Here is a 27587-nt window from a genome sequence, read left to right on the forward strand (position 1 = left end):
AAAGAGATGGAGATAAGGGACAGAATTCACATTTCTCCCTTTTTTTTTTTTTTGTTCCCTTTGGCTAATTCAGCACCCAGACTGGAATTCCTGCTCCTGTCTGATGCAGAGCGGGCCCCCAGCCACGTCAGGAAAGGGATAATTAAAGTGGGACCCTTTATTCTGAAACATCTCCTCTTCTGAAGAGGAGATCAAGTCATTCTCAGGGAAATCAGGATTTCATTTGGAGTTCACCTGGCCACCTTTTGAAAACTTTTTTATTTTTTTTTTGGGTTAGAGGTGAACATTAGCATTTAAATGGAGAATGGTATTAATAGCCCCCAGAGGAGCTGGGCTCATCCTGATTGCCTTTCCTGAGATTTTTTTTTTTCCCCCTAAATGAGAAAGCTTCTTAATTTTTATTCTCTTGCTCCAAGAACAGAGTTCAAGAGACCATTTTTTAACATGGGTATCTATAGATATATAAGCTCAAAATGCCTCCTTGCAGAATGGGTTCATGGTTGGCAATTTGCTGTAGTTCCTTTCAAAAGTGCTGCTTAAAAGCCAATAAAACAAACTGGTTTGGGGGTCAGGTGGATTCAGCATTTTTGGTTTGCCCTTGGGATGCTTTTTTCCTGCAGTTGGGAACCATTTCCATCCCATTAAAGGGATATTTAACTTCCCCTGTCTGCTCTTAGCACAGGGCTGTGGTGGATCCTCCAGGGGCAATTCCAGATGGATAAAGCGAGCAGGAAGAGTTCAGTTTTATCCCAAAAAAATGCCCAAAACAATTCAAGGCAGCCTTGGACTCCATCCCATTGCCAGTGGCCAGAGGAACAGGCCATGGGTGTCTCGGTTGGGATGTGAGCTCATCACATGAAAATTTGATTTAATTTTTTTAAAAATTAACAAATCTTTGCCATCCAAACCATCAGAATTAGTTAATTTTCCTGTTTGGGCCGGATGTTAATGATCTGGGATCCCTCAGGCAGTCCTTCACTCCTCATTCCCCAAAATGTGCCATCAACACTGGGGCTGGATGCCCATGGAGAAGTTTTTTTTTTTTACCATCCTGAAGAGCTGAAAGCTTGGAGCAGATAAATTCCCTTGTGAAGAGCAGCTCTCATTCCAAAGGAATTTGGGAGAAGAATTCCTATGGAACAAGAAAAACCTTCCTAAGAAGAACAGGTCCCTAAGAACCTGTTCCATGGTTTTTTGTGTGTAAAATCTCTCCCTGTCAGATCAGCCCGACAAATCCCATCAGTGCTTTTCAGCATAGCACAAATAAAGAGAGTAAACATGGAAATAAAAGGATTTCTCTGTTGGGATGAGTTCTCTGGGACACTTTGTTCCCAGCAGCTGCATTCCCACCATCCTAGAATGAGTTGGGTTGGAAGGGACCTCCAAGATCATCCCTGCCATGGGACACCTTCCATCATCCCAGGCTGCTCCAAGCACCGTCCAACCTGGCCTTGGACATTCCGGGGATCCAGGGGCAGGGAAGTTTTGCTCCAAAGCAAAAAAAATAAAAATCCATGGCTTTCCCAGTGTGACAGAGCACCTTAAAGGAAAAAAAAGCACCTAAAAGAAAAAAAACCTCATCCTAGAATGAGTTGGGTTGGAAGGGGCCTCCAAGATCATCCCTGCCATGGGGACACCTTCCATGATCCGGGCTGCTCCAAGCCCTGTCCAACCTGGCCTTGGACATTCTGGGGATCCAGGGGCAGGGAAGTTCTGCTCCAAAGAAAAAAAGAAAAAAAAAATCCATGGTTTTCCCAATGTGACAAAGCACCTTAAAGGAAAAAAAAGCACCTAAAAGAAAAAAAAACTCATCCTAGAATGAGTTGGGTTGGAAGGGACCTCCAAGATCATCCCTGCCATGGGACACCTTCCATCATCCAGCAGGCTGCTCCAAGCCCTGTCCAACCTGGCCTTGGACATTCCAGGGATCCAGGGGCAGGGAAGTTTTGCTCCAAAGCAAAAAAGAAAAAAAATTAAAATCCATGGCTTTCCCAAGGTTACAGAACACCTTAAAGGCAAAAAAAGCACCTAAAAGAAAAAAAAAAACTCATCCTAGAATGAGTTGGGTTGGAAGGGACCTCCAAGATCATCCCTGCCATGGGACACATTCCATGATCCGGGCTGCTCCAAGCCCTGTCCAACCTGGCCTTGGACATTCCGGGGATCCAGGGGCAGGGAAGTTTTGCTCCAAAGCAAAAAAAAAATAAATAAATAAAAATCCATGGTTTTCCCAATGTGACAGAGAACCTTAAAGGCAAAAAAGGCATAAACGGGGCTAAATGTGCACAAACTGATCACTGGACAAGCCCAGCAGCACAGCCCCATCCTCTCCTCACCTGCCCCAAATCTGAGCTGACCGAAGAATTCCTGCCCCCTCGCAAACACAGGATTCATCTGTCACTCTTCTCGGGATCAGATTATTTTTTAATTAAAAAATTTCCTCTCTAAAAGAAAAGGGGAGCAGGCGAGGCAGCAGGGAAGGAGCACAAGGTGTGCATTTTTAATTGGGCGCAATTAAAAACCTCTCGCTGTGCCGCGGCAGCGCCCGCAGCCAAGCCCGATTTGCATGAGTAATTATTCACTCCATTACAGAGTCTGCTCAACTTTGCCTCCCTTGTCTTTGAAAGTATTAATAAATATTGATCAGACACTCTCCTGTTTGCCTTCGCCCGAGCAGCTCTGATGGACTCAGCCTCTGATGTTATCAAATAATGAAATATGAAAGAGGGACTGGGACGAGCCTCTTGTTCTGTGATTTTTTATTTAGGCTCTTCATTTTCCTTTCACAAGTGTGTTTGTCCCTGCCATTAGAAACCCTCTTTTGATTATCAAGAGGTGGCTGAGGAAAGGGAGTCGTAAAGGATGGAGGGAATAAATAAATGGAGGAGAGGTGAGGGGAATCTGCTCCGTGGAATGCTGGCCAACTCCTTTGTGGTTTTAAAATTGAGGTTTAAAAAACCCAAGGAAAAGAATTAAAAGTTACCAAAAGCTCAGTCTGTCACCTGACAAACAGGTTAATAAATAATTATGTGGGATTAGCCAACCTAACCAAAGAGCAAATGTATCTCCCCAAGATCTCTTTTGGCTTTGGTGTGGGCACAGGGAAGCTGATTTACCCTTCCCAGACCATCAGGGCAGGAAAAGCTCCCAGGGCTCAGCCAGGGCATATCTGGGGGCAGAAGAGAGGAGGTCAAAGCAGGGCTGGAAATGGATGGGCTTTAAGGTCTCTTTCAACCCAAACCATCCTCTGAGTCCCAATAAAGGGGATTTTTGTCACTTTGACTTAAGGACCCGCCCGTGTTGGGTGCCCAGAGCAGCTGTGGCTGCCCCTGGATCCCTGGAAGTGTGCAAGGCCAGGCTGGACAGGGCTTGGAGCAGCCTGGGATGGTAGAAGGTGCCCCTGCCCATGGCAGGGAGTGGAACAAAAGGAGCTTTGAGATCCCTTCCAACCCAAACCCCTCTGGGATTGCAGGATGACGTTCAGCAGGAAGATGTCTGCGCTGTGTTCAGCTTTCTCTGCTTGTGGCACTGCTGAATAAAAGCAAGAGCTCATGGAATTCTGCAAAAGCAAAGGTCTGGGCCATTGTTATTATCTGTCCTTACAAACGGGGTACGTGATGGTTCGTGGGCTGATCTCAGGGTGCAAAAGAAACCAACACAGCACAGGGGGTTTGCAGTGATAATCAAAACAAATGCACCTTTGTTGAATGACCACAGCAAAATGAGACAGAGGGATCAAGGGAGAGAAAAAGATAGAGAAAGAGAGAGAAAAAAAGAGAGAGAGAGACAGAGAAGGGGGGGGGATATAGCTACCAAACACTGAGACAAAGTCCTTTGGTCCAGTCTGTCGCGGACACGTTTTATGAAAAATCCTTTCCTGAGGATTTTTTCTCCTGAGAAGCTGAGAGGCCTCAGGAACAAAATGTAACCAATGGTTATCTGCTGCTGTGGAATGCAACAGGTGCAGCTGGGATTGGCCCATCTTGGATGTTTCTAATTCATGGCCAATCACAGTCAGCTGGCTCAGACAGAGAGCCCGAGCCACAAACCTTTGTTATCATTCCTTGCTATTCTATTCTTAGCCAGCCTTCTGATGAAATCCTTTCTTCTATTCTTTTAGTATAGTTTTAATGTAATATATACCATAAAGTAATAAATCAGCCTTCTGAAACATGGAGTCAGATCCTCATCTCTTCCCTCGACCTGAGACCCCTGTGAACACGGTCACACCAGTCCAGTCGAGGACCTGCCTGTTATGCTGGGGAGATCTCAAAATCTCCAGCTAACTTAGAGGTGTTTATTATGATAACTCTATTGGAAATTGTGAGGGGAGGGGGGGAAACAGATACAATAAGGCATAGATGTAACAGGTAGTCCATGCTCTCAGCAGTAAATGAGAGCCATTGTGTTCTTGGTCCAGCGGTCACAACCTGCAGGCAAACATCTCGCTTTGGTCAGCTTGCCTCCCCCACACACCTGCCCTGGTTTAGGGGTTCCATCCCAGTCCTTGGGAGGAGCAGAGGAGCCTTTTCACATGGGGGTTTCATGTCTCAGTCCTTGGGAGGAGCAGAGGGGCCTTTTCACATGGGGGTTCCATGTCCCAGTCCTTGGGGGGAGCAGAGGGGCCTTTTCACACGGGGGTTCCATGTCTCAGTCCTTGGGAGGAGCAGAGGGGCCTTTTCACATGGGGGTTCTGTGTCTCAGTCCTTGATGGAGAGGCTCCTCACATCTCAGTCTGTCTGTCACGGTGGTTGTAAAACAGGTGAGGGTCTGCTGTGGGGGGACCACCCAGAACTCAGGAGAATCCAGCCAGGCCGAGAGGTGGGACAGCTCCCAAGGCTGTTGTTGCACAAAGGGCACGGTGCCCCCTTCTTCTTCTCATTGGGCTCAGTGCAGCACACAGCAAACCCCTGTGAACCACAGCTTAGCACTGTGCTCAGCTCTCCCTGGGCGTGTGTAACTTTCTCCTACCGAGCCAGAGATTTAAGACAGGGGGAGTCTTCTCTTCAGTGGTCCCCAAGTGAGGCAGGTGAGAGAAAATCCGGACAGACTCTCACAGCCCCCAAGCAGCAGAACTGAGCATGGTGTGTTCCTCTCTGCAGGCAGTACTATGAGATGCTCTACAACACGGCAGACGAGCTGCTGAACCTGGTGGTGGACCAGGGCGTGAAGTACACGGAGCTGGAGTACATCTACGCCCTGAACCTGCTGCACCGCAGCCAGACGGGCGTGGGGGACCAGACCACGCAGAACATGAGGCTGCAGCGCCTCAAGGAGATCATCTGCGAGCAGGCTGCCATCAAACAGGCCACCAAGGACAAGAAGATCACCACCGTGTGACGCCCTCTGCCACCCCCCTCACCCGCAACCGGCCGGTGGCACCTCCGAGTTTGTTTTTTGTTGGTTTTGTTCTGTTTTAATCAAAGAAAAAGTGGGAATCTTCTGGGCATTGTGGTGAGGAGGGAAATGCTATTTGAGATGTGGGGTTTGGGGTGGTTTTGGTGTGTGTCCATGTAAAGCTTCTTTCATGTTCTCCCAAAAGTGATTCCACAGCAGGAGCCCTGGCGGGGTTTGGGGTGGGATATTCAGCTTTGCTCTGTTGCTGCTGCTTTGCCTTGAGATGTAAAGGGAGCTGTGGGGTGGGAAAAAGGAAAATTGGGTCTTGGAAGTTCAGACCACACTAAATAATCAGCACCCTGCCAGTCAGTGCCAGGCCTGTTGATCACACGTGGGATCTTGATGGTTTGGAGATCGTTTTCAGAGCCTGCTCAGCTCTGCTGGTTCTCCCTCCAGGCTGCTCCCACGTGAAGTTTCCTGCTGTTTCCACTGCTCAAAGATGGGGTTGTTTATTCCTTCAGGTGGTGAGCAGCCAGTGCTGCACGTGGGAGGTAGCACGGGACCATTTGTTCCCACTTCTCCTCTTTCATTATCCCGGAGCCATCTGGCGCCGGCTCCTGCAGCACCGGGGAGGGATGGATGCAGGAGAAAATTGCCAATATAAAATAACAAAAAAGCTTCCTTTTCTTGTCCTGAATGTCATCTCCGAGTCCCCCCAGCTCCACGGATATTTTGTGGCTGTCACTGATGCACGGGAAGGACTGGCAGGGTGGTGTAGCTCAGCACCAATGATCAGCAAGGGCAGGAGGGCACCAAATCCAGGGTCTGAGGCACACCCAGGGCACCAATTCTGCCCTGCCCTGACCCTCTAAGTTCACCTGGCAAAAGGTTCCTTATTCCTCCAAAATCTGAATCCACTGCACTTGTATTTGCCAAGAAAACTGGGGTTTCCTGTGCTGGGAAAGGTTCTCTCTGAGCTGTAGGTGCTTTGTGTGTCAACCTTGGAATTGCAGAATTAAAGGAAGTTTAAAATCCCCGGTGGTTTGTCTGGCTGTTTTTAAGAACTGTCATCCCTGAGGTGTTTAAAAGATTCCTTTCCAGGCCCAAATTCAGTGTTCTCCAAGGCTCCATCAGTGTGGAAATGATTCTCTGAGTCACTCAGAACAACCCTCAGCTACCATGGACCAACTCCCACCATCCATGTAAGACACAGAACCCATCAGTTCTTGTTGTTAGGAACCTTCTGAGGTCTTTTCCCTCCTTTTATCCATAATCCCTCCTTTTCCCCCTCCTTTTATCCATAATCCCTCCTTTATTCCCTCCTTTTATTCATATTTTTCTCATGCCAACACTGGCCATTAACTGCAGGAGTTCCTCCCTTTCCCTGAGGGGTTTGCAGGAGGGGGGACAATTCCATGAGGGATGGTGATGGGATGTTCCTGGGATCACAGATCCGTGTTCACCTGCTCAGACACTGCCACGTGGAGATCCTGGAATGCTGGATGTTCCCTGCCCAGACTTTGGGAAAGGGAAAAGGAGCTGCTTGGTACGAGGAAATCCCATTTTGTACCCTTTGAGGTGTGGGACTGACGTGTGAGTAGCTCTGAATTCAGACTGGGCTGCTGTGGCCTGGTGTGCAACTGGTTAATTATTAATTTCTTAATAATCTGAGGCTCTGCTTTGCTGATCTCAGGCTTTGCAGTCCACGTTTCCCACCCACCCAGCAGCTGTGCTGGTGGGGGACGGGACAGATGGGATAAAATCAGGAAAATCTCATCTTTGGGGGTATTTTTGAGTCTAAAACAAGTGATTTAAATTGTTTTCCCTCGAGCTGCCCCTCACGTTGTCCATCACAGCCCCACGAGGTGTGACCAGGGCAGCAGGGACACTCAGGGACTCACCTGCAGCAGGTGGAGAGGAAAGAGAAGGTTTTTCCTTTGAGGTAATTAATGTTTGCAATTAACTGGTGTCTCCTCAAGAGCTCGGACTCTCGGTCCTCTCCAAACCTTCGCAAGGGAGGTGAACATTCCAGGGTCACACCAAGGAGAAGGGCAGGAGCAGGGTGTGGAATGCGGGAATCCAGGCCTCATTCCAGCCCCCCGTGGCCATTCCTGCTCCAGCTTCCTCTCCACACCACAAGAACCTTGGACTCCATGACCTTGGAGGGCTTTTCCCACCTTAATTCCAGGACTCTTCCTTGCAGCAGCATCTTAGAATCCTCATCAGAGGATCCTCATGGAGTATTTTTTCCTGGGAATGTGGGTTTGGAATGAAGCGCGTTTCCTTCCCTCCCTGAGTGTAACACACCACAGATGCTGTGATTTTGAAGCACAGAAATCAAGTTGTTTATCACAGAGAGTTGTTCAGCCTGGAGAAAAAGAGGCTCAGGGGGCGCCTCCTCACTCTCTACAACTCCCTTACAAGAGGTTGTGGCCAGGTGGGATTTGGTTTCTTCTCCCCTAAGCAACAGCAAAGGACCTCAAATTTTACCAGGAAAGGTTTAGACTGGAAATGAGGGAAAAGTTCCCCTTGCAAAGGCTCTGAGTGTTGGTGTTTGTTCCAAACCCTCTCTCGCTAACAGGAGATCCTGTGGGTGTGGGGGGGAGATTTTGGGAACAATTTTTGTTTACAGAGCTGGGTGGTGGGTAGAGACAAGCTGTCATGGTTGGGAGTAAACAACTCCTGAGACAACCCCTGGCAATGTCCCCACGCCCCCCTCAGCCTCCCTGTGCAGCCACACTCTTCCTCTTGGCTTCCTCTTGGACACCAGAGGCTCCTGAGGGGTTTGGGGAGTCCCCTGAGGGTAAATTTGGTGTTTGAAGTCCTGGGCTCTCCACAGAGCAGCCACCAAACCCTTTTGGGTTTGTATCACAGGCTGGGGTCTCTGTACAAATCACAAACAGGACAGGGCTGCTGGGAACGTGCCTTGAGCTGTTTGATTTCCAGCATCAGCCTCATTCCATGGCTATGACAATGGGAAGATGCCCTCAGCTCACATCCCAGGCAGCAGACCCAGAACTCAATGTCACAACTCACTTTAGCAGTTTTTTGACCAATCCCACAAAGCAGAAGCACATTGTCAGTGGTTCCATCCAACCACTCTAAGCACAGGTACCTTTGGTTAAACAATGCCTGCTTATTTCAAACCCAAACCTGCTTGTGAGCCTTCAAACACAATGCACAGAGCTCTGTTATTAACTCAGATTAACTCCCTCATATCTCACCAGATGAACTTTTCTGCAGCTTAGGGATTTATTCTAGACAAGCATTAATACACAGACCATTGTCCTATTTGTCCTCGCTTTTCTACTCCTTACATAATTTTTCTGCTGCCCAATCTCATGGCTGCTGCTCAGCTCTAATCACAGTTCTGCTGTCTCTGAGGCTGCCTTTTGCAGCTTTCCCAAAACCTTCTGATTTTATGGATTCCCACAGGTTTGGGCCGAGCCCCACAGTCCCTCATTGGAGCTCAGGTGTCCTCATGGTCCTGTCCAGCTCCATCAGGCTCTGGTTGTCCTGGATTTATCCCTTCTGAGGGATGGAACAGAAGCTCAAGGCTCCTGAAAGCACCAGCCCTTGGGAAACTTTTCTGCCCTCCCAGCTTTGATTTTTCCTTTCCTGCTGTCTGGTTCCTGCTTGTCCATCCCAGCCTGTGGAAATCGGCCACACAGGGCATTTATAACACATCTGCAGTGTGAGATGGTCTCCCACAGGGAAAAAAACAAAAGATGGTGTTGGAAACTGTGCAAAAATCCTGGGAACCTCCTTTATCATTGACCTGAGCTGTGCAGAGCACGACCTACCCCAAATCTGCCCTGCAGGAGGGACCCAGTTCTCGCTCTGGGATCTCTTACGAGAGCACAGAACATCTCCAGCTCTGCAGGGACAGCACCCAGGGAATGGCTCCCAGTGCCAGAGGGCAGCCAGGGATGGGATCTTGGCAATGAGGAATTCCTGGCTGGGCTGGAATTGCCAGAGCAGCTGGGGCTGCCCCTGCATCCCTGCAATGCCCAAGGCCAGGCTGGACCCTGGGGTTGGAGCAGCCTGGGACAGTGGGAGGTGGCCCTGGACACTGGATGAGCTTTAAGGTCCCTTCCCACCCCACCATTCCATGATTCCATGGTTTGCTGCTGGATTTTCAGCCCAGTCCAGCACTCACCTCACTGAACTGCCAAAAAAACCCCACTTTGGCCAAAAAACCCCAAAAAAAATCCAAATTTTGCAGTTTTGGCTCTGAGCTCCCTGTGCCCCAGTGCGACGGAATCGCTTCTTGTTTTGCCAAAATCCCCTGTGAAAATCTGGAGCCTTGGAAGAGCTGCTGATCTTCAGCTTGAGGATCCTCCTCCATGGAAAGTGCTTCCTAAAAATCTTTGGAATTGGAGGCTCCCTGAATCTGAGTTACTCACCCTGAACTGCTTGGTGCCATTCATCCAATTTAACCCACAAAACCCTTGGCTCTTCCCTGGCTCCAAACTGGGCCAAGGTCCCATTTTGTGTGCAGGGAAAGGGCTCTGAGGAGGAACCTGCTGAAGAAAAAGGCTCTGGAAGGAGAGGGCAACGAAAATGAATCAGGACAAACATTAATTCAGGAGTTTTATTGTGAAAACCCAAATCCTCACTCACTTCCTACCCCTTCAGCTGGTTCTCAATAATTCTCATTTTTGCTGACGGCTCCTCGCTAGGTTCTTTAAATCCACTTACAAATCAAATAATTGTGACTCAACCACATTTTATTAAAAAAAACCCCAACTCTGAACTGGTTTTCACTCCCAATTTCCCTCTGAACACTTCACAAAATCCCTCTTCTAAATAATTCACCGGCCCTACAAGACAAACCATATTATCAGCAGCCCTGGCGCTTCCACACCTCAATTAAATCTATAAAATTAATGAGAGATACAATTCCATGCTAGGAAAAAAAAAACCTCCCCCGTTTCCCAGCTGAGAGCGGCCGGGGAAATAATTTCTGCCTTTGAGGAATAACTTTTTAATAAATTTATAAATAAACAGCATTTTTTTTGGTCGTTTGTTTTGGGGAGTTGAAGAGAAATGGACGCAGCACCAATATTTGATGTATTTAGCATAGAAAGAGATGAAGAGCGGGGCTGGAGAGAGGCAGGCCCGGGCTGGACGCGGCTCTCAGGGGTCGCTGCTCCTCCAGCGGGGCGGGATTGGGGGCAGGACGCCCCGGGAGGGGCAGCGGGGCCCGGGGAACAGGAATTGATTCCAAAGGAAAGCGAAAATTGACCCCACATTCCCAAAGGGCCTGGGGGGGAATAGCTCAGCTCAGCCACTCTGATACAATTCCATGCTAGGAAAAAAACCTCTCCTATTTCCCAGCTGAGAGTGGCCGGGGAAATAATTTGTGGCTTTGAGAAATAACTTTTTAATAAAGTTATAAATAAACAGCATTTTTTTGTCATTTGTTTTGGGGAGTTGACGAGAAATGGACGCAGCACCAATATTTGATGTATTTAGCATAGAAAGAGATGAAGAGCGGGGCTGGAGAGAGGCAGGCCCGGGCTGGACGCGGCTCTCAGGGGTCACTGCTCCTGCACCGGGCTGGGATTGGGGGCAGGACGCGCCGGGAGGGGCAGCGGGGCCCGGGGAACAGGAATTGATTCCAAAGGAAAGCGAAAATTGACCCCACACATTCCCAAAGGGCCTGGGGGGGAATAGCTCAGCTCAGCCACTCCGATACAATTCCATGCTAGGGAAAGAACCTCCCCCGTTTCCCAGCTGAGAGAGGCCGGGAAAATGATTTGTGGCTTTGAGAAATAACTTGTTAATAATTAAAAGTTATAAATAAACAGCATTTTTTTTGTCGTTTGTTTTGGGGAGTTGAAGAGAAATGGACCCAGCACCAATATTTGATGTATTCAGCATAGAAAGAGATGAAGAGCGGGGCTGGAGAGAGGCAGGCCCGGGCTGGACGCGGCTCTCAGGGGTCGCTGCTCCTCCAGCGGGGCGGGATCGGGGGCAGGACGCGCCGGGAGGGGCAGCGGGGCCCGGCGGAACGCGCGGAGCTGGCGCGGCTGCATTTCCGCAGGGGGCACCCGGCCGGCTCCTCCTCCTCTGCTGGAATTGCAGGGAAACGCGAATTGGTGCCAAAGGAAAGCGAAAATTGACCCCACACATCCCCAAAGGGTCTGGGGCAATAGCTCAGCTCAGCCGCTCCCAGCAGTCACTGGGGTTTGGTGGTTTTAAAATGTTTGGAATTTCATAATAAAATAAATGCTTGGAATTTTGTTATTTGGAATTCTGGAATATTTGGAGTGGCGGAAGTTTGGGATATTTCGAATTCTGGAATATTTTGGAATTCTGGAATATTTTGGAATTCTGGAATTTTGGAATATTTGGGATTCTGGAATATTTAATAATTTGGATTCTGGATTTTTTTAATATTTTGAATTCTGGAATTTTTAAAATATTTGGAATTCTTGAATGTTTGAATATTTGGAATTCTGGGATATATGAAATTCTGGATTTTTTTAAATATTTGGAATTCTGGAATTTTTGAATATTTGGAATTTCAGAATATTTGAATATTTGGGATTCTGGATTTTTAAAATATTTGGAATTCTGGGATATATGAAATTCTGAATTTTTTTAATATTTGGAATTCAGGACATTTATAATATTTGTAATTCTGGAATAGGTGAATATTTGGAATTCTGGAGTATTTGAATATTTTGGATTCTGGAATTTTTTTGAATATTTGGGATTCTGGAATATTTGGATATTTTGGATTCTGGATATTTTTTTTTAATATTCGGAATTCTGGATTATTTAATATATTTAGAATTCTGGACTTTTAGAATATTTGGGATTCTGGAATTTTTAAAATATTTGGAATTCTGTGATATATGAAATTCTGGATTTTTAAAAATATTTGGAATTCTGGATTTTTTAGAATATTTGGGATTCTGGAATTTTTAAAATATTTGGAATTCTGGGATATATGAAATTCTGGATTTTTTTTTTAATATTTGGAATTCAGGACTTTCATAATATTTGTAATTCTGGAATAGGTGAATATTTGGAATTCTGGAGTATTTGAATATTTTGGATTCTGGAATTTTTTTGAATATTTGGGATTCTGGAATATTTGGATATTTTGGATTCTGGATTATTTAAAATATTTGGAATTCTGGAATATTTTAATATTTTGGATTCTGGAATTTTTTTAATATTTGGAATTCTGTGATATATGAAATTCTGGATTTTTAAAAATATTTGGAATTCTGGAATATTTAATATTTTGGATTCTGGAAATTTTTGAATATTTTTAATATATTTTTTTTAATATTTTTTTATTTTTTAAATATTTTTAATTTTTTTTAATTTTTTAAATATTTTTTAATTTTTTAACATTTTTTAAATTTTTTTTTTAAATTTTTAATTTTTTTTAATTTTTTAAAATATTTTTTAATTTTTTAATTTTTTTTATATATTTTTAAATTTTATTTAATTTTTAAAATATTTTTAAATTTTTTTAAATTTTTTTAAAATTTTTTTTAATTTTTAAATTTTTTTAAATTTTTTAAATTTTTTTAATTTTTAAATTTTTTTAATATTTTTAATTTTTTTAATTTTTAAATTTTTTTAATATTTTTTAGATTTTATTTAATTTTTTAAATATTTTTTAAATTTTTAAAATTTTTAAATTTTTTAATTTTTTAAATTTTTTAAAATATATTTTTAATTTTTTTTAATTTTTTTAAAATTTTTTAATATATTTTTAATTTTTTTTTAATATTTTTTAATTTTTTTTAATTTTTAAATTTTTTTTTAATTTTTTTAAATTTTTTTACTTTTTTTTATTTTTAAATTTTATTTAATTTTTTAAATATTTTTTAATTTTTAAAATTTTTTAAATTTTTTTTTTAATTTTTTAAAATTTTTTTCATTTTTAAAAATTTTTAATATATTTTAAATTTTTTTTTAATTTTTTTAAATTTTTTTAATATATTTTTAAATTTTTTAAAATATTTTTTAATTTGGTTTTTTCTTATTTTTAATTTTTTAATTTTTTTAAAATTTTTTTTAATTTTTTTTTTTTTTTTTAATTTTTTTAATTATTTCTTTTCCCCTCCATCCCCGCGCAGCCGGGGCCGGGCCGGCCCTGCCGTGGTTCCCATTGTCCCTCCCCGCGCTCCCCCGGGCGCACGCACCTGGCTCGGGGCTCTCGGGGGCCTCGTTCCAGGCTCGGGACGTGTGCACGCCCAGCGGGGCCGCGCTCAGGTGCCGCTGCGGCAGCGGCAGCTTCGGCCACAGCAGCTGCTCCAGCCCGGCCAGCGCCGCCTCCGGGGGCACGAACACCTGCCGCCAGGCCAGCCCCAGCCCCATGAAGCTGTGCGGAGGGAAAAAAAACAGGTTTGAAGAGGCCTGGGGTAAAAGAGGGTCTGGTTTTCCACACCTGCACCGGTTTCTTTCAGCACCTTTTCCCCTCTAAACAGAACTCGTGAAAATCCCTTCCCTGTGGGAGCACCTGGTGCCATGTAAGGACCACCAATTTCAATAGTTTTGGTTGAATCATGATATCTCCCAAATTCCACTCAGCAGGGAGTGTGCTAATCACATAAGAGGGTTTTAAAACTCTTGTTTTACACACACCAATTCTATTTTTCCCCACCTGCACCAAGTTTCTTTCAAATATCAAATATCTTCAAATATCCCCTCAGAACAAAACTCGTGAAAATCCCTCCCTGTGGGAGCACCTGGTGCCATTTAAGGACCACCAATTTCAAGATTTTTGGTTCAGTTCTTGAATCATGATCTCTCCCAAATTCCACTCAGCAGGAACTGTGCCAATCACATCATGAGGGAATAACTTTTTTCATAACCACATTTCTCACTCCAAATCTATTTTTCCCCACCTGCACCGGTTTCTTTCAAATATCAAATATCTTCCAATATCCCCTCTAAACAAAACTCTTGAAAATCCCTTCCTGTAGGAGCACCTGGTGCCATTTAAGGACCACCAGTTTCAAGATTTTTGGTTCAACTCCTTAAAATATGATCTCTCCCCAGTTCCACCCAGCAGGAACTCTGCTAATCACATCATGAGGGAACAACTCATTTTTCATAACCACATTTCTCACTCCACCTCTGTTTTTCCCCACCTGCACCGGTTTCTTTCAGCACCTTTTCCCCTCAAAACAAAACTCTTGAAAATCCCTCCTGGTGCCATTGAAGGACCACCAACTTCAATAGTTTTGGTTCAGTTCTTGATTCATGATCTCTCCCAAATTCCACTCAGCAGGGAGTGTGCTAATCACATAAGAGGGTTTTAAAACTCTTGTTTTAGAACATTATTTCTCACTCCAATTCTATTTTTCCCCACCTGCACCAAGTTTCTTTCAAATATCAAATATCTTCAAATATCCCCTCTAAACAAAACTCTTGAAAATCCCTTCCCTGTGGGAGCACCTGGTGCCATTTAAGGACCACCAACTTCAAGATTTTTGGTTCAGTTCTTGAATCATGATCTGTCCCAAATTCCACTCAGCAGGAACTGTGCTAATCACATCATGAGGGAACAACTCTTTTTTTATAACCATATTTCTCACTCCAATTCTATTTTTCCCCACCTGCACCAAGTTTCTTTCAAATATCAAATATCTTCAAATATCCCCTCTAAACAAAACTCTTGAAAATCCCTTCCCTGTGGGAGCACCTGGTGCCATTTAAGGACCACCAACTTCAAGATTTTTGGTTCAGTTCTTGAATCATGATCTGTCCCAAATTCCACTCAGCAGGAACTGTGCTAATCACATCATGAGGGAACAACTCTTTTTTTATAACCATATTTCTCACTCCAATTCTATTTTTCCACACCTGCACCGGTTTCTTTCAAATATCAAATATTTTCCAATATCCCCTCTAAACAAAACTCTTGAAAATCCCTTCCCTGTGGGAGCAGCTGGTGCCATTTAAGGACCACCAGTTTCCAGATTTTTGGTTCAATTCTTGAGGAATTTCAAGATATCTCCCAAATTCCACTCAGCAGGAACTGTGCTAATCACATAAGAGGGTTTCAAAACTCTTGTTTTAGAACCATATTTCTCACTCCAATTCTATTTCTCCACACCTGCACCAAGTTTCTATCAAATATCAAATATCAAATATCAAATATCCCCTCCAAACAAATCTCTAGAAAATCCCTCCCTGTGCGTCCAATTCCCACCTGAGCCAGGTGAGTTTGCTGCTGCCCCCCCATGTTGATGATGATGATGATGATGATGATGATGATGGTGCCCTTCCTCCCGCCCCGCTGTGCTCACCTGCTCTCTGAGGTGACCCTGCCCAGCAATTCCCACCTGAGCCAGGTGAGTTTTTGCTACCCACCCATGTTAAAGATGATGATGATGATGATGATTATGGTGATGGTTCAGTGCCCTTCCTCCCGCCCCGGGTGCTCACCTGCTCTCCGTGGTGACCCTGCTCAGGAATTCCCACCTGAGCCAGGTAAGTTTTTGCTACCCCATGTTAAAGATGATGATGATGATGATGAGGATGATGATGATGATGATGATGATGATGATGATGATGATGATGATGATGAGGATGATGATGATGATGACGATGATGGTGCCCTTCCTCCCGCCCCGCTGAGCTCACCTGCTCTCTGATGTGACCCTGCCCAGGAATTCCCACCTGAGTCAGGTGAGTTTTTGCTGCCCGCCCATGTCAATGATGATGACGATGATGATGTTAATGATGATGATGATGATGATGGTGCCCTTCCTCCTGCCCCGGGTGCTCACCTGCTCTCCGAGGGGACCCTGCCCAGGAATTCCCACCTGAGCCAGGTGAGTTTGCTGCTGCCCCCCCATGTTAATGATGATGATGATGATGATGATGATGGTGCCCTTCCTCCCACCCCGGGGTGCTCACCTGGTTTCTGAGGGGGCCCTGCTCAGGAATTCCCACCTGTGCCAGGTGAGTTTGCTGCCCCCCATGATAATGATGTTAATGATGATGATGATGATGATGATGATGATGATGATGATGATGGTGACCATGGTTCAATGCCCTTCCTCCCGCCCCGGGTGCTCACCTGCTCTCCGAGGTGACCCTGCCCAGGAACTCCCCCCTGAGCCAGGTGAGTTTGCTGCTGCCCCCCATATTAATGATGATGATGATGATGAGTATGAGGATGATGATGACGATGATGATGATGATGATGATGATGATGAGGATGATGACCCTGCCCTGCTCACCTGCTCTCCGAGGTGACCCTGCCCAGCAATTCCCACCTGAGCCAGGTGAGTTTTTACTGCCCCATGTTGATGATGATGATGACGATGATGATGATGACGGTGATGATGATGATGAGGATGATGATGAGGATGATGATGACCCTGCCCTGCTCACCTGCTCTCCGAGAGGGCTCTGCCCAGGAATTCCCACCTGAGCCAGGTGAGTTTGCTGCTGCCCCCATATTAATGATGATGATGATGATGAGTATGAGGATGATGATGACGATGACGATGATGATGATGATGAGGATGATGACCCTGCCCTGCTCACCTGCTCTCCGAGGTGACCCTGCCCAGGAGTTCCCACCTGAGCCAGGTGAGTTTTTGCTACCCCATGTTGATGATGATGATGACGATGATGATGATGATGATGATGATGATGATGATGATGATGACGACGATGATGATGATGATGATGATGATGATGATGATGATGATGATGATGACCCCGCCCTGCTCACCTGCTCTCCGTGGTGACCCTGCCCAGCAATCCCCACCTGAGCCAGGTAAGTTTTTGCTACCCCATGTTAAAGATGATGATGATGATGATGATGATGATGATGATGATGATGATGATGACGATGATGGTGCCCTTCCTCCCGCCCCGCTGAGCTCACCTGCTCTCTGATGTGACCCTGCCCAGGAATTCCCACCTGAGTCAGGTGAGTTTTTGCTGCCTGCCCATCAATGGTCAATTTGCTACCCCAGTCAATGATGATGACGATGATGATGTTAATGATGATGATGATGATGATGATGGTGCCCTTCCTCCTGCCCCGGGTGCTCACCTGCTCTCCGAGGTGACCCTGCCCAGGAGTTCCCACCTGAACCAGGTGAGTTTTTTCTGCCCCATGTTAATGATGATGATGATGATGATGATGATGACGATGATGACGATGATGATGATGATGACGATGATGACGATGATGACGATGATGATGACGATGATGATGATGACGATGATGATGGTGAGGATGATGACCCTGCCCTGCTCACCTGCTCTCCGAGGTGACCCTGCTCAGCAATACCCACCTGAGCCAGGTGAGTTTTTGCTACCCCATATTAATGATGACGATGACGACGATGATGATGATGATGATGATGATGATGATGATGACGATGATGATGATGATGATGATGATGATGAGGATGATGATGACCCTGCCCTGCTCACCTGCTCTCCGAGGTGGCCCTGCCCAGGAATTCCCACCTGAGCCAGGTGAGTTTGGTGCTGCCTGCCCATATTAAAGATGATGATGACGATGATGAGGATGAGGATGATGACCCTGCCCTGCTCACCTGCTCTCCATGGTGACCCTGCCCAGGAGTTCCCACCTGAGCCAGGTGTGTTTTTGCTACCCGCCCATATTAATGATGACAATGATGATGATGATGATGATGATGATGACGATGATGATGATGATGATGATGACCCCGCCCTGCTCACCTGCTCTCCGTGGTGACCCTGCCCAGGAGTTCCCACCTGAGCCAGGTGTGTTTTTGCTACCCGCCCATATTAATGATGACAATGACGATGATGATGATGATGATGATGATGATGATGATGACGATGATGATGACGATGACCCCGCCCTGCTCACCTGCTCTCCGTGGTGACCCTGCTGGCGCCCGAGGGCAGCGGTGGCACGGGCCGGGGCAGCAGCTGCAGCGAGGCCTCGCAATCGGGGTCCAGGGCCCTGCAAGCACCAAAACCCCAATTACGGCCCCGAGTGCAGAGAGAAATGGAGATTTTCATTGAGTCAGCTCAGCCCAAATGGCTGAATTTAACCTAAAATTGAGATTTTTCAATTTTTTTTATTGAACACAGCCCGAGCAGGTTGAGTTTAATCAAAATTTGAGATTTTTTTCTATTTAGCGCAGCCCAAGTGGGGTGAGGTCAATGAGAAATTGAGAATTTCTTCCATTTCACACAGCCCAAGAGGGCTGAGGTTTGTCAGACATTGAGATTTATTTAATTTTGTTTTTTATTTAGCATAGCTCAAGTGGGGTGAGGTTAATCAAAAATTGAGATTTTTTTAAAATTTATTTAGCACGGCCCAAGTAGGGTGAGTTTAATCAATAATTGAGAATTTTAAAAATTTATTTAGCATAGCTCAAGTGGGGTGAGGTCAATCAGAAATTGAGATTTATTTTTTTGTAATTTAACATGGCCTAACTGGGGTGAGGTCAATCAGAAATTGAGAAATTTTTAAATTTATCACAGCCCAAGTGGAGTAAAGTTAATGAACAATTTACATTTTTTCATCTCTTTAGCACAGCCCAAATGGGCTGAGTTTAATCAAAAATTGAGATTTTTTATTTATTTATCACAGCCCAAGTAGAATAATAATAATCAGAAATTATTATCAGAAGTAATAGAATATCATTAATATTAAAATATATAATAAAATAATATAATATTATATATTAAAATATATAATAAAATAATATAATATAATTATTATCAGAAATAATAATAATCAGAAATTAAGAATAAATAATTGGAAATTATTTAATTCTGATTTAATTATTGATTGAATTCTTAATTCTTGATTTAATTCTTGATTTAATTCTTGATTTAACTCTTGATCTAATTCTGATTAATTTCTGACTTAATTCCAATTTAATTCTTGATTTAATTCTTAATTCTTGATTTAATTATTGATTTAACTCTTGATTTAATTCTGATTTAATTCTTGATTTAAATCTTGATTTAATCCTTGATTTAACTCTTGATTTAAACCTGATTTAGTCCTGATTTAGTTCTTGATTTAGTTCTGATTTAATTCTGATTAATTTCTGACTTAATTCTGATTTAATTCTTGATTTAACTCTTGATTTAAACCTGATTTTATCCCGATTTAATCCTGATTTAGTTCTGATTTAATTCTTGATTTAATTCTTGATTTAATTCTGAATAATTTCTGACTTAATTCCAATTTAATTCTTGATTTAATTCTTGATTTAAATCTTGATTTAATTCTGATTTAGCTCTTGATTTAATTCTGATTTAATTCTTGATTTAAATCTTGATTTAAATATTGATGTAATTCTTGGAATAAAATTGGAATAAATTGGAATAAATTTGGATTAAATTGGAATTAAATTGGAATGAAATTGGAATAAATTGGGATTAAATTGGGATTAAATTGGAATAAATTGGAATTAAATTGGAATTAATTGGAATTAAATTGGAATTAAATTGGAATTAAATTGGGATAAATTGGAAAATTAAATTGGAAGAAATTGGAAATAAATTGGAATTAAATTGGAATAAATTGGAATTAAATTGGAATAAACTGGAATTAAATTGGAATTAAATTGGAAATAAATTGGAAATAAATTGCAATTAAATTGGAATTAAATTGGAAATAAATTGGAATTAAATTGGAATAAATGGGAATAAATTGGAATAAATTGGAATTAAATTGGAAGAAATTGGAAGAAATTGGAATTAAATTGGAATTAAATTGGAATAAATTGGAATTAAATTGGAATAAACTGGAATTAAATTGGAATTAAATTGGGAATAAATTGGAAATAAATTGCAATTAAATTGGAATTAAATTGGAATAAATTGGGATTAAATTGGAATAAATGGGAATAAATTGGAAATAAATTGGAATTAAATTGGAATTGGAATAAATTGGAATAAATTGGAATAAACTGGAATAAATTGGATTTTCCCGGTTTTACCTGTGGGACAGCAGCACCTGCCGAGCTGCAGAGAATCGTCTCCGGAGCGAGGCCTCTTCCTGGGGAAAAGAAAGGAAAAATGACAATTTTATACAATAATTTTCAATTATTTCTGGTTTTTTTAATGTTTTGGGTCCTCTCCTCTCTCCTGCTAAAATTCCAGGGGGTGAAAATTGAAATATCCTGGGCAAACAGCAGGGTTGGGTTGGGATTAATGAGGTGCAGAAATAATAAATGGAAAATGTTTTTATTTTAAATTATTTTTAAATTTTTTTTGAAGTGGAAAAAAAGTGAAAAAAAGTGAAAAACAGGGGAAAAAAATTTTAAGAAAAGGTGAAAAAAAGTAAAAAAAAAAAAGTGAAAAAAAACGTGAAAAAAGTGAAAAAAGGTGAGAAAAAAGGAAAAAAGGTGAAAAAGGTAAAAAATAGGTGGGAAAAAATGAAAAAAGTGAAAAAAGGTGAAAAAAAGTGAAAAAAAGTGGAAAAAAGTGAAAAAAAGTGAAAAAAAAAGTGGAAAAAAGTGAAAAAAGTGAAAAAAAGTGAAAAAAGGTGAAAAAAAAAGTGAAAAAAGTGAAAAAAGTGGAAAAAAAGTGAAAAAAAGGGGAAAAAAGAAAAAAGTGAAAAAAGTGAAAAAAGAGGAAAAAAGTGAAAAAGGTTAAAAAGGTGAAAAAAAGAAAAAAGGTAAAAAAAGTGAAAAAAAGGTGAAAAAAGAAAAAAGTGAAAAAAAAAGTGAAAAAAGGGGAAAAAAGTGAAAAAAGTGAAAAAAAGTGAAAAAAGGTGAAAAAAGAAAAAAGTGAAAAAAATGAAAAAAGTGAAAAAAGGTGAAAAAAATGTGAAAAAAAGTGAAAAAAAGTGAAAAAAGTGAAAAAAGGGGAAAAGTGAAAAAAGTGAAAAAGGGGGAAAAAAGTGAAAAAGGTGAAAAAGGTGAAAAAAGTGAAAAAAAGTGAAAAAAAGTGAAAAAAGTGAAAAAAAGTGAAAAAGTGAAAAAAGGTGAAAAAAGTGGAAAAAAAGGTGAAAAAAAAAGTGAAAAAAGTGGAAAAAAAGTGAAAAATGTGAAAAAAGTGAAAAAAATGAAAAAAAGTGGAAAAAAGTGAAAAAAGTGAAAAAAAGGTGAAAAAAGTGGAAAAAAGGTGAAAAAAAAGTGAAAAAAGTGGAAAAAAGTGAAAAAAGTGAAAAAAGTGAAAAAAGGGGAAAAAGTGAAAGTGAAAAAAGAAAAAGGTGAAAAAAGTGAAAAAAAGGTGAAAAAAGAAAAAAGTGAAAAAAAGTGAAAAAAGTGAAAAAAGTGAAAAAATGTGAAAAAAGTGAAAAAGTGAAAAAAGGGGAAAAAAGTGAAAAAAGTGAAAAAGGTGAAAAAAAAGAAAAAAGGTGAAAAAAGTGAAAAAAAGTGAAAAAAAGTGAAAAAAGTGGAAAAAAAGTGAAAAATGTGAAAAAAAGTGAAAAAAATGAAAAAAAAGTGGAAAAAAGTGAAAAAGTGAAAAAAGGTGAAAAAAGTGGAAAAAAGGTAAAAAAAAGTGAAAAAAGTGGAAAAAGGTGAAAAAAAGTGAAAAAAGTGAAAAAGGTGAAAAAAAGAAAAAAAGGTGAAAAAAGTGGAAAAAAAGGTGAAAAAAAAGTGAAAAAAGTGGAAAAAAGTGAAAAAAGAAAAAGTTGAAAAAAGTGAAAAAAAGTGAAAAAAGTGAAAAAAGAAAAAGGTGAAAAAAGTGAAAAAAAAAAGTGAAAAAAGTGAAAAAAACGTGAAAAAAAAATGAAAAAAAAAAAGTGGAAAAAAAGTGGAAAAAAGTGAAAAAAAGTGAAAAAAGTGGAAAAAAAGTGAAAAATGAGGATTGAGTGGTGCCCATGATCCTGGGGCACTTTCCAACCTTAATTGTGTCAAAGAAGGAATTTCCTGCTATCAATTATGAATTAATTATCAATTAATGAATTTAATGTCGGGCTGAGACAGCAAATGAAACTGCTGGATAAATGGAAATAAAATAAATGGAAAAAAATAGTGATGTAAATAGAAATAAAAGAAATATAAATTTATAAATCAATATAAATAGAAGAAGTTTAAAAAAATATATAATTATATTAAAAATTCCTTCCTGCTTTGGTATCAGCTGATACCACAGATGTTAATTATTAATTATCAATTTATTAATTAATGTCATGGGCTGAGGCAGAGCACAGTTCAACTGCTCAATCAATAAAATAAATAAAAATAAAAATAAAATAGTCACAGAAATAGAAATAGAATAGAAATATTCTATTAAATATTCTATTAATATTAAATATTAAATATTAATATTAAAATATTCACATAAATATAAATAAATAGAAATGAAATATTCACATAAATGGAAATAAAATAAATATATATTTGTAAAATAAATATATATTTGTAAATCAATATAAATAAAATAAATAAATAAATAAATATATAAAATATATATATATAAAATATATATATATATAAAAATATATTAAAATTTCATCCTGCTTTGGTATCAATATCAATTATTGATTTATCAATTAATGTCAATTGAATGGGCTAAGATAAAGCAAATGAAACTGCTCAATAAATAGGAATAAAATAAATACAAATAAAATAGTCACAGAAATAGAAATAGAAATAAATAGAAATGAAATATTCACATAAATAGAAATGAAATAAAATAGTCACATAAATAGAAATAGAAATAAAGACATATTTATAAATAAATATAAATAAAATTGAAATTTTAATATATGTATATACATATATAAAAAATTCCATCCTGCTTTGGCATAAATAGAAATAAAATAAATATATATTTATAAATCAATAAAGATAAAATAAAATTATATATAAAATATATAATAAAATTATATATATATATATAAAATCAATTAATGTCAATTTAATGGGCTAAGACAAAGCAAATGAAACTGCTCAATAAATATGAATAAAAGAAATAGAAATAAAATAGTCACAGAAATAGAAATAAAAGAAATAGAGATACCATAGTCACACAAATAGAAATAAATAGAAATAAAATATTCACAGAAATAGAAATAAAATATTCACATAAATAGAAATACAATAGTCACATAAATAGAAATAAATGGAAATAAAATATTCACATAAATAGAAATAAATGGAAATACAATAGTCACGTAAATAGAAATACAATATTCACATAAATAGAAATAAATAGAAATAAAATATTCACAGAAATAGAAATAAATAGAAATACAATAGTCACATAAATAGAAATCAATAGAAATACAATAGTCACATAAATAGAAATAAATAGAAATAAAATATTCACAGAAATAGAAATACAATAGTCACATAAATAAAAATAAATATAAATAAAATATTCACATAAATAGAAATAAATGGAAATAAAATATTCACATAAATAGAAATAAATAGAAATAAAATATTCACAGAAATAGAAATAAAATATTCACATAAATAGAAATAAATAGAAATAAAATATTCACATAAATAGAAATAAATAGAAATACAATAGTCACATAAATAGAAATAAATAGAAATAAAATATTCACATAAATAAAATAAATAGAAATAAAATATTCACATAAATAAAAATAAATAGAAATACAATAGTCACATAAATAGAAATAAATAGCAATAAAATATTCACATAAATAGAAATAAAATATTCGCATTACAATTGTGAATTACTTCATTATTTATCCCAGGTAAGGGATCAGATTCTTATTTTGTTCATGGAAAATTCCCAATTTCGAGTCCCAAATGGAACAGCTGAAAAATTTGGCTTTAAGGCCGAAATATTAAAAATATTTTGATTTTTTTCCCCATTTAATTTGGCCTAAGAGGCATCTGGGTTGAGACATAGAAATAAAAATCTAAAATAAATTAAATAAAATCTAGAAATAAAAATGTGAATCCTTGCAGCTCCTGCCCTGTGCCAGCCCTGCCCTCATTTTCTCTGGCTGGAATTAATTAACTAAGTTATAATTATATAATTATATAAATGTACATAATTTATATAATTTATCTTTTATTAATATAATTATATAAATGTAATTAATGTATAAAAAGTAAGAACAGAGAAGTTCTACACCTTCAATCCAGCCAGGGCTAAAAAAACCAAGGATTTTCCTTCTTCTATTGGGAAAATTTTGTGGGTTTTGGCTTTAAATTCCCCATTTTTTGGTTCTATAACATCCCTTAAAAATCACCAAAATAACCAAAATAGACCTTTTGAGGAGCTTTTGAAGGGCTTAAAAGCCCTTAAATTTTCCTTTAAATTCTCTCCTTAAATTTCCATGGTTTTGGGATTATTTATTCCATCAAATCCCTCAGTTCCAAAACTTCCAATCTCAGCTCCTTCACCTTTTTTTGGGAATGTTCCCAGCAGGAATTCCTCAATTCCACTGGAAATGCCCCCACCCCTGGTATTTTGCAGCTGGAGGAGTTTTCCTTCCACTCTTGGAGAGATTTTGTGGTTTTTGGCTTTAAATTCCCTTTTTTTGTGTTCTATAACATCCCTTAAAAATCACCAAAATCACCAAAATAGATATTTTTAGGAGCTTTTCAAGGGCTGAGTCTCCTCTCCTTAAATTGTCCCATTTTTGGGATTATTTATTCCATCAAAACTTCCAGCTCCAAAACTTCCCCTCTCAGCTCCTTCACCTTTTTTTGGGAATACAGCCCCACTTCCACCCCTGGAATTTTGCAGCTGGAGGAGTTTTCCTTCCTCTTTTGGGAAGATTTTGTGGTTTTTGGCTTTAAATTCCCCTTTTTGGTGTTCTCTAACATCCCTTAAAAATAACCAAAATGTACCCCAGAGCTTTTGAAGGGCTGAGTCTGCTCCCCTTAAATTGTCCCATTTTTGGGATTATTTATCCCATCAAAAACCTCAGCTCCAAAACTTCCAATCTCAGCTCCTTCACCTTTTTTTGGGAATACAGCCCCACTTCCACCCCTGGAATTTTGCAGCTGGAGGAGTTTTCCTTCCACTCTTGGAGAGATTTTGTGGTTTTTGGCTTTAAATTCCCTTTTTTTGTGTTCTATAACATCCCTTAAAAATCACCAAAATCACCAAAATAGATATTTTTAGGAGCTTTTCAAGGGCTGAGTCTCCTCTCCTTAAATTGTCCCATTTTTGGGATTATTTATTCCATCAAAACTTCCAGCTCCAAAACTTCCCCTCTCAGCTCCTTCACCTTTTTTTGGGAATACAGCCCCACTTCCACCCCTGGAATTTTGCAGCTGGAGGAGTTTTCCTTCCTCTTTTGGGAAGATTTTGTGGTTTTTGGCTTTAAATTCCCCCTTTTTTGTGTTCTATAACATTCCTTAAAAATCACCATAATAACCAAAATAGATATTTTTAGGAGCTGTTGAAGGGCTGAGTCTGCTCTCCTTAAACTGTCCCATTTTTGGGATTATTTATTCCACCAAATCCCTCAGCTCCAAAACTTCCAATCTCAGCTCCTTCACCTTTTTTTGGGAATACAGCCCCACTTCCACCCCTGGAATTTTGCAGCTGGAGGAGTTTTTCCTTCCTCTCTTGGGAAGATTTTGTGGTTTTTGGCTTTAAATTCCCCCTTTTGGTGTTCTATCACTTCATTTAAAAATAACCAAAATAAACCCCTGAGATATTTTAGGAGTTTTTGAAGGGCTGAGTCTCCTCTCCATAAATTTCCATGTTCTTGGGATTATTTATTCCCATCCAAAACTTCCAGCTCCAAAACTTCCAATCTCAGTTCCCTCACCTTTTTTTGGGAATGTGCCCAGCTGGAATTCCAGAGGAATTCCCCACTTCCACTGGAAATGCCCCCACCCCTGGAATTTTGCAGCTGGAGGAGTTTTTCCTTCCTCTACGGGGAAGATTTCGTGGTTTTTGGCTTTAAATTCCCCATTTTTGTGTTCTATAACATCCCTTAAAAATCACCAAAATAAACCCCAGAGATATTTTTAGGAGCTTTTGAAGGGCTGATTCTGCTCTCCTTAAATTTCCATTATTTTGGGATTATTTATCCCATCCAAAAACTTCCAGCTCCAAAACTTCCCCTTCTCAGCTCCTTCACCTTTTTTTGGGAATACAGCCCCACTTCCACCCCTGGAATTTTGCAGCTGGAGGAGTTTTCCTTCCTCTTTTGGGAAGATTTTGTGGTTTTTGGCTTTAAATTCCCCTTTTTTGTGTTCTATAACATCCCTTAAAAATCACCAAAATAAACCCCAGAGCTTTTGAAGGGCTGAGTCTGCTCTCCTTAAATTGTCCCATTTTTGGGATTATTTATCCCATCAAATCCCTCAGCTCCAAAACTTCCCCTCTCAGCTCCTTCACCTTTTTTTGGGAATGTGCCCAGCAGGAATTCCAGAGGAATTCCCCACTTCCACTGGAAATGCTCCCACCCCTGGAATTTTGCAGCTGGAGGAGTTTTCCTTCCACTCTTGGGAAGATTTTGTGGTTTTTGGCTTTAAATTCCCTTTTTTGTGTTCTATAACATTCCTTAAAAATCACCAAAATAACCAAAATAGATATTTTTAGGAGCTTTTGAAGGGCTGAGTCTCCTCTCCTTAAATTTCCATGATTTTGGGATTATTTATTCCATCCAAAACTTCCAGCTCCAAAACTTCCCCTCTCAGCTCCTTCACCTTTTTTTGGGAATACAGCCCCACTTCCACCCCTGGAATTTTGCAGCTGGAGGAGTTTTCCTTCCTCTCTTGGAAAGATTTTGTGGTTTCTGGCTTTAAATTCCCCTTTTTTGTGTTCTATAACATCCCTTAAAAATCACCAAAATAAACCCCAGAGCTTTTGAAGGGCTGAGTCTGCTCCCCTTAAATTGTCCCATTTTTGGGATTATTTATTCCATCAAAAACCTCAGCTCCAAAACTTCCCCTCTCAGCTCCTTCACCTTTTTTTGGGAATACAGCCCCACTTCCACCCCTGGAATTTTGCAGCTGGAGGAGTTTTTCCTTCCTCTCCAGGGAAGATTTTGTGGTTTTTGGCTTTAAATTCCCCTTTTTTGTGTTCTATAACATCCCTTAAAAATCACCAAAATAACCAAAATAGATATTTTTAGGAGCTTTTGAAGGGCTGAGTCTCCTCTCCCTAAATTGTCCCATTTTTGGGATTGTTTATCCCATAAAATCCCTCAGCTCCAAAACTTCCCCTCTCAGCCCCTTCACCTTTTTTTGGGAATACAGCCCCACTTCCACCCCTGGAATTTTGCAGCTGGAGGAGTTTTTCCTTCCTCTCCAGGGAAGATTTTGTGGTTTTTGGCTTTAAATTCCCCTTTTTTGTGTTCTATAACATCCCTTAAAAATCACCAA

The 27587-nt window shown here is 40.0% G+C and overlaps 2 protein-coding genes across 3 annotated transcripts in view; one reads left to right on the top strand and one right to left on the bottom strand.

Moving 5' to 3' along the window:
- EXOC4 (exocyst complex component 4) overlaps positions 1–6371 on the top strand; it is a 362178-nt gene extending 355807 nt beyond the window's left edge. The window contains exon 18 of the mRNA XM_071424195.1: positions 5103–6371. Coding sequence (XP_071280296.1) covers positions 5103–5340 — 238 coding nt within the window. The 3' untranslated portion in view covers positions 5341–6371. The remainder of the gene's footprint in view (positions 1–5102) is intronic.
- A 3546-nt stretch (positions 6372–9917) lies between these two features.
- The window catches only part of LRGUK (leucine rich repeats and guanylate kinase domain containing), a 68015-nt gene continuing 50345 nt past the window's right edge, over positions 9918–27587 (bottom strand). Inside the window, exons 17-20 of one of the 2 annotated variants that reach the window (XM_071424197.1) lie at positions 20298–20356; positions 18203–18298; positions 13512–13690; positions 9918–11412 (exon numbers count right to left, since the gene is read on the bottom strand). In XM_071424197.1, coding sequence (XP_071280298.1) covers positions 11279–11412; positions 13512–13690; positions 18203–18298; positions 20298–20356 — 468 coding nt within the window. In that variant the 3' untranslated portion in view covers positions 9918–11278. Of the gene's footprint in view, positions 11416–13511; positions 13691–18202; positions 18299–20297; positions 20357–27587 lie in introns of both variants that reach the window. The other variant, XM_071424196.1, reaches the window with a different exon arrangement.

The sequence above is a fragment of the Agelaius tricolor genome, unplaced genomic scaffold (genome assembly GCF_023055355.1).
Source record: "Agelaius tricolor isolate 1412-34295 unplaced genomic scaffold, bAgeTri1.0.p SCAF_3, whole genome shotgun sequence".
Taxonomy (NCBI): Eukaryota; Metazoa; Chordata; class Aves; order Passeriformes; family Icteridae; genus Agelaius; species Agelaius tricolor.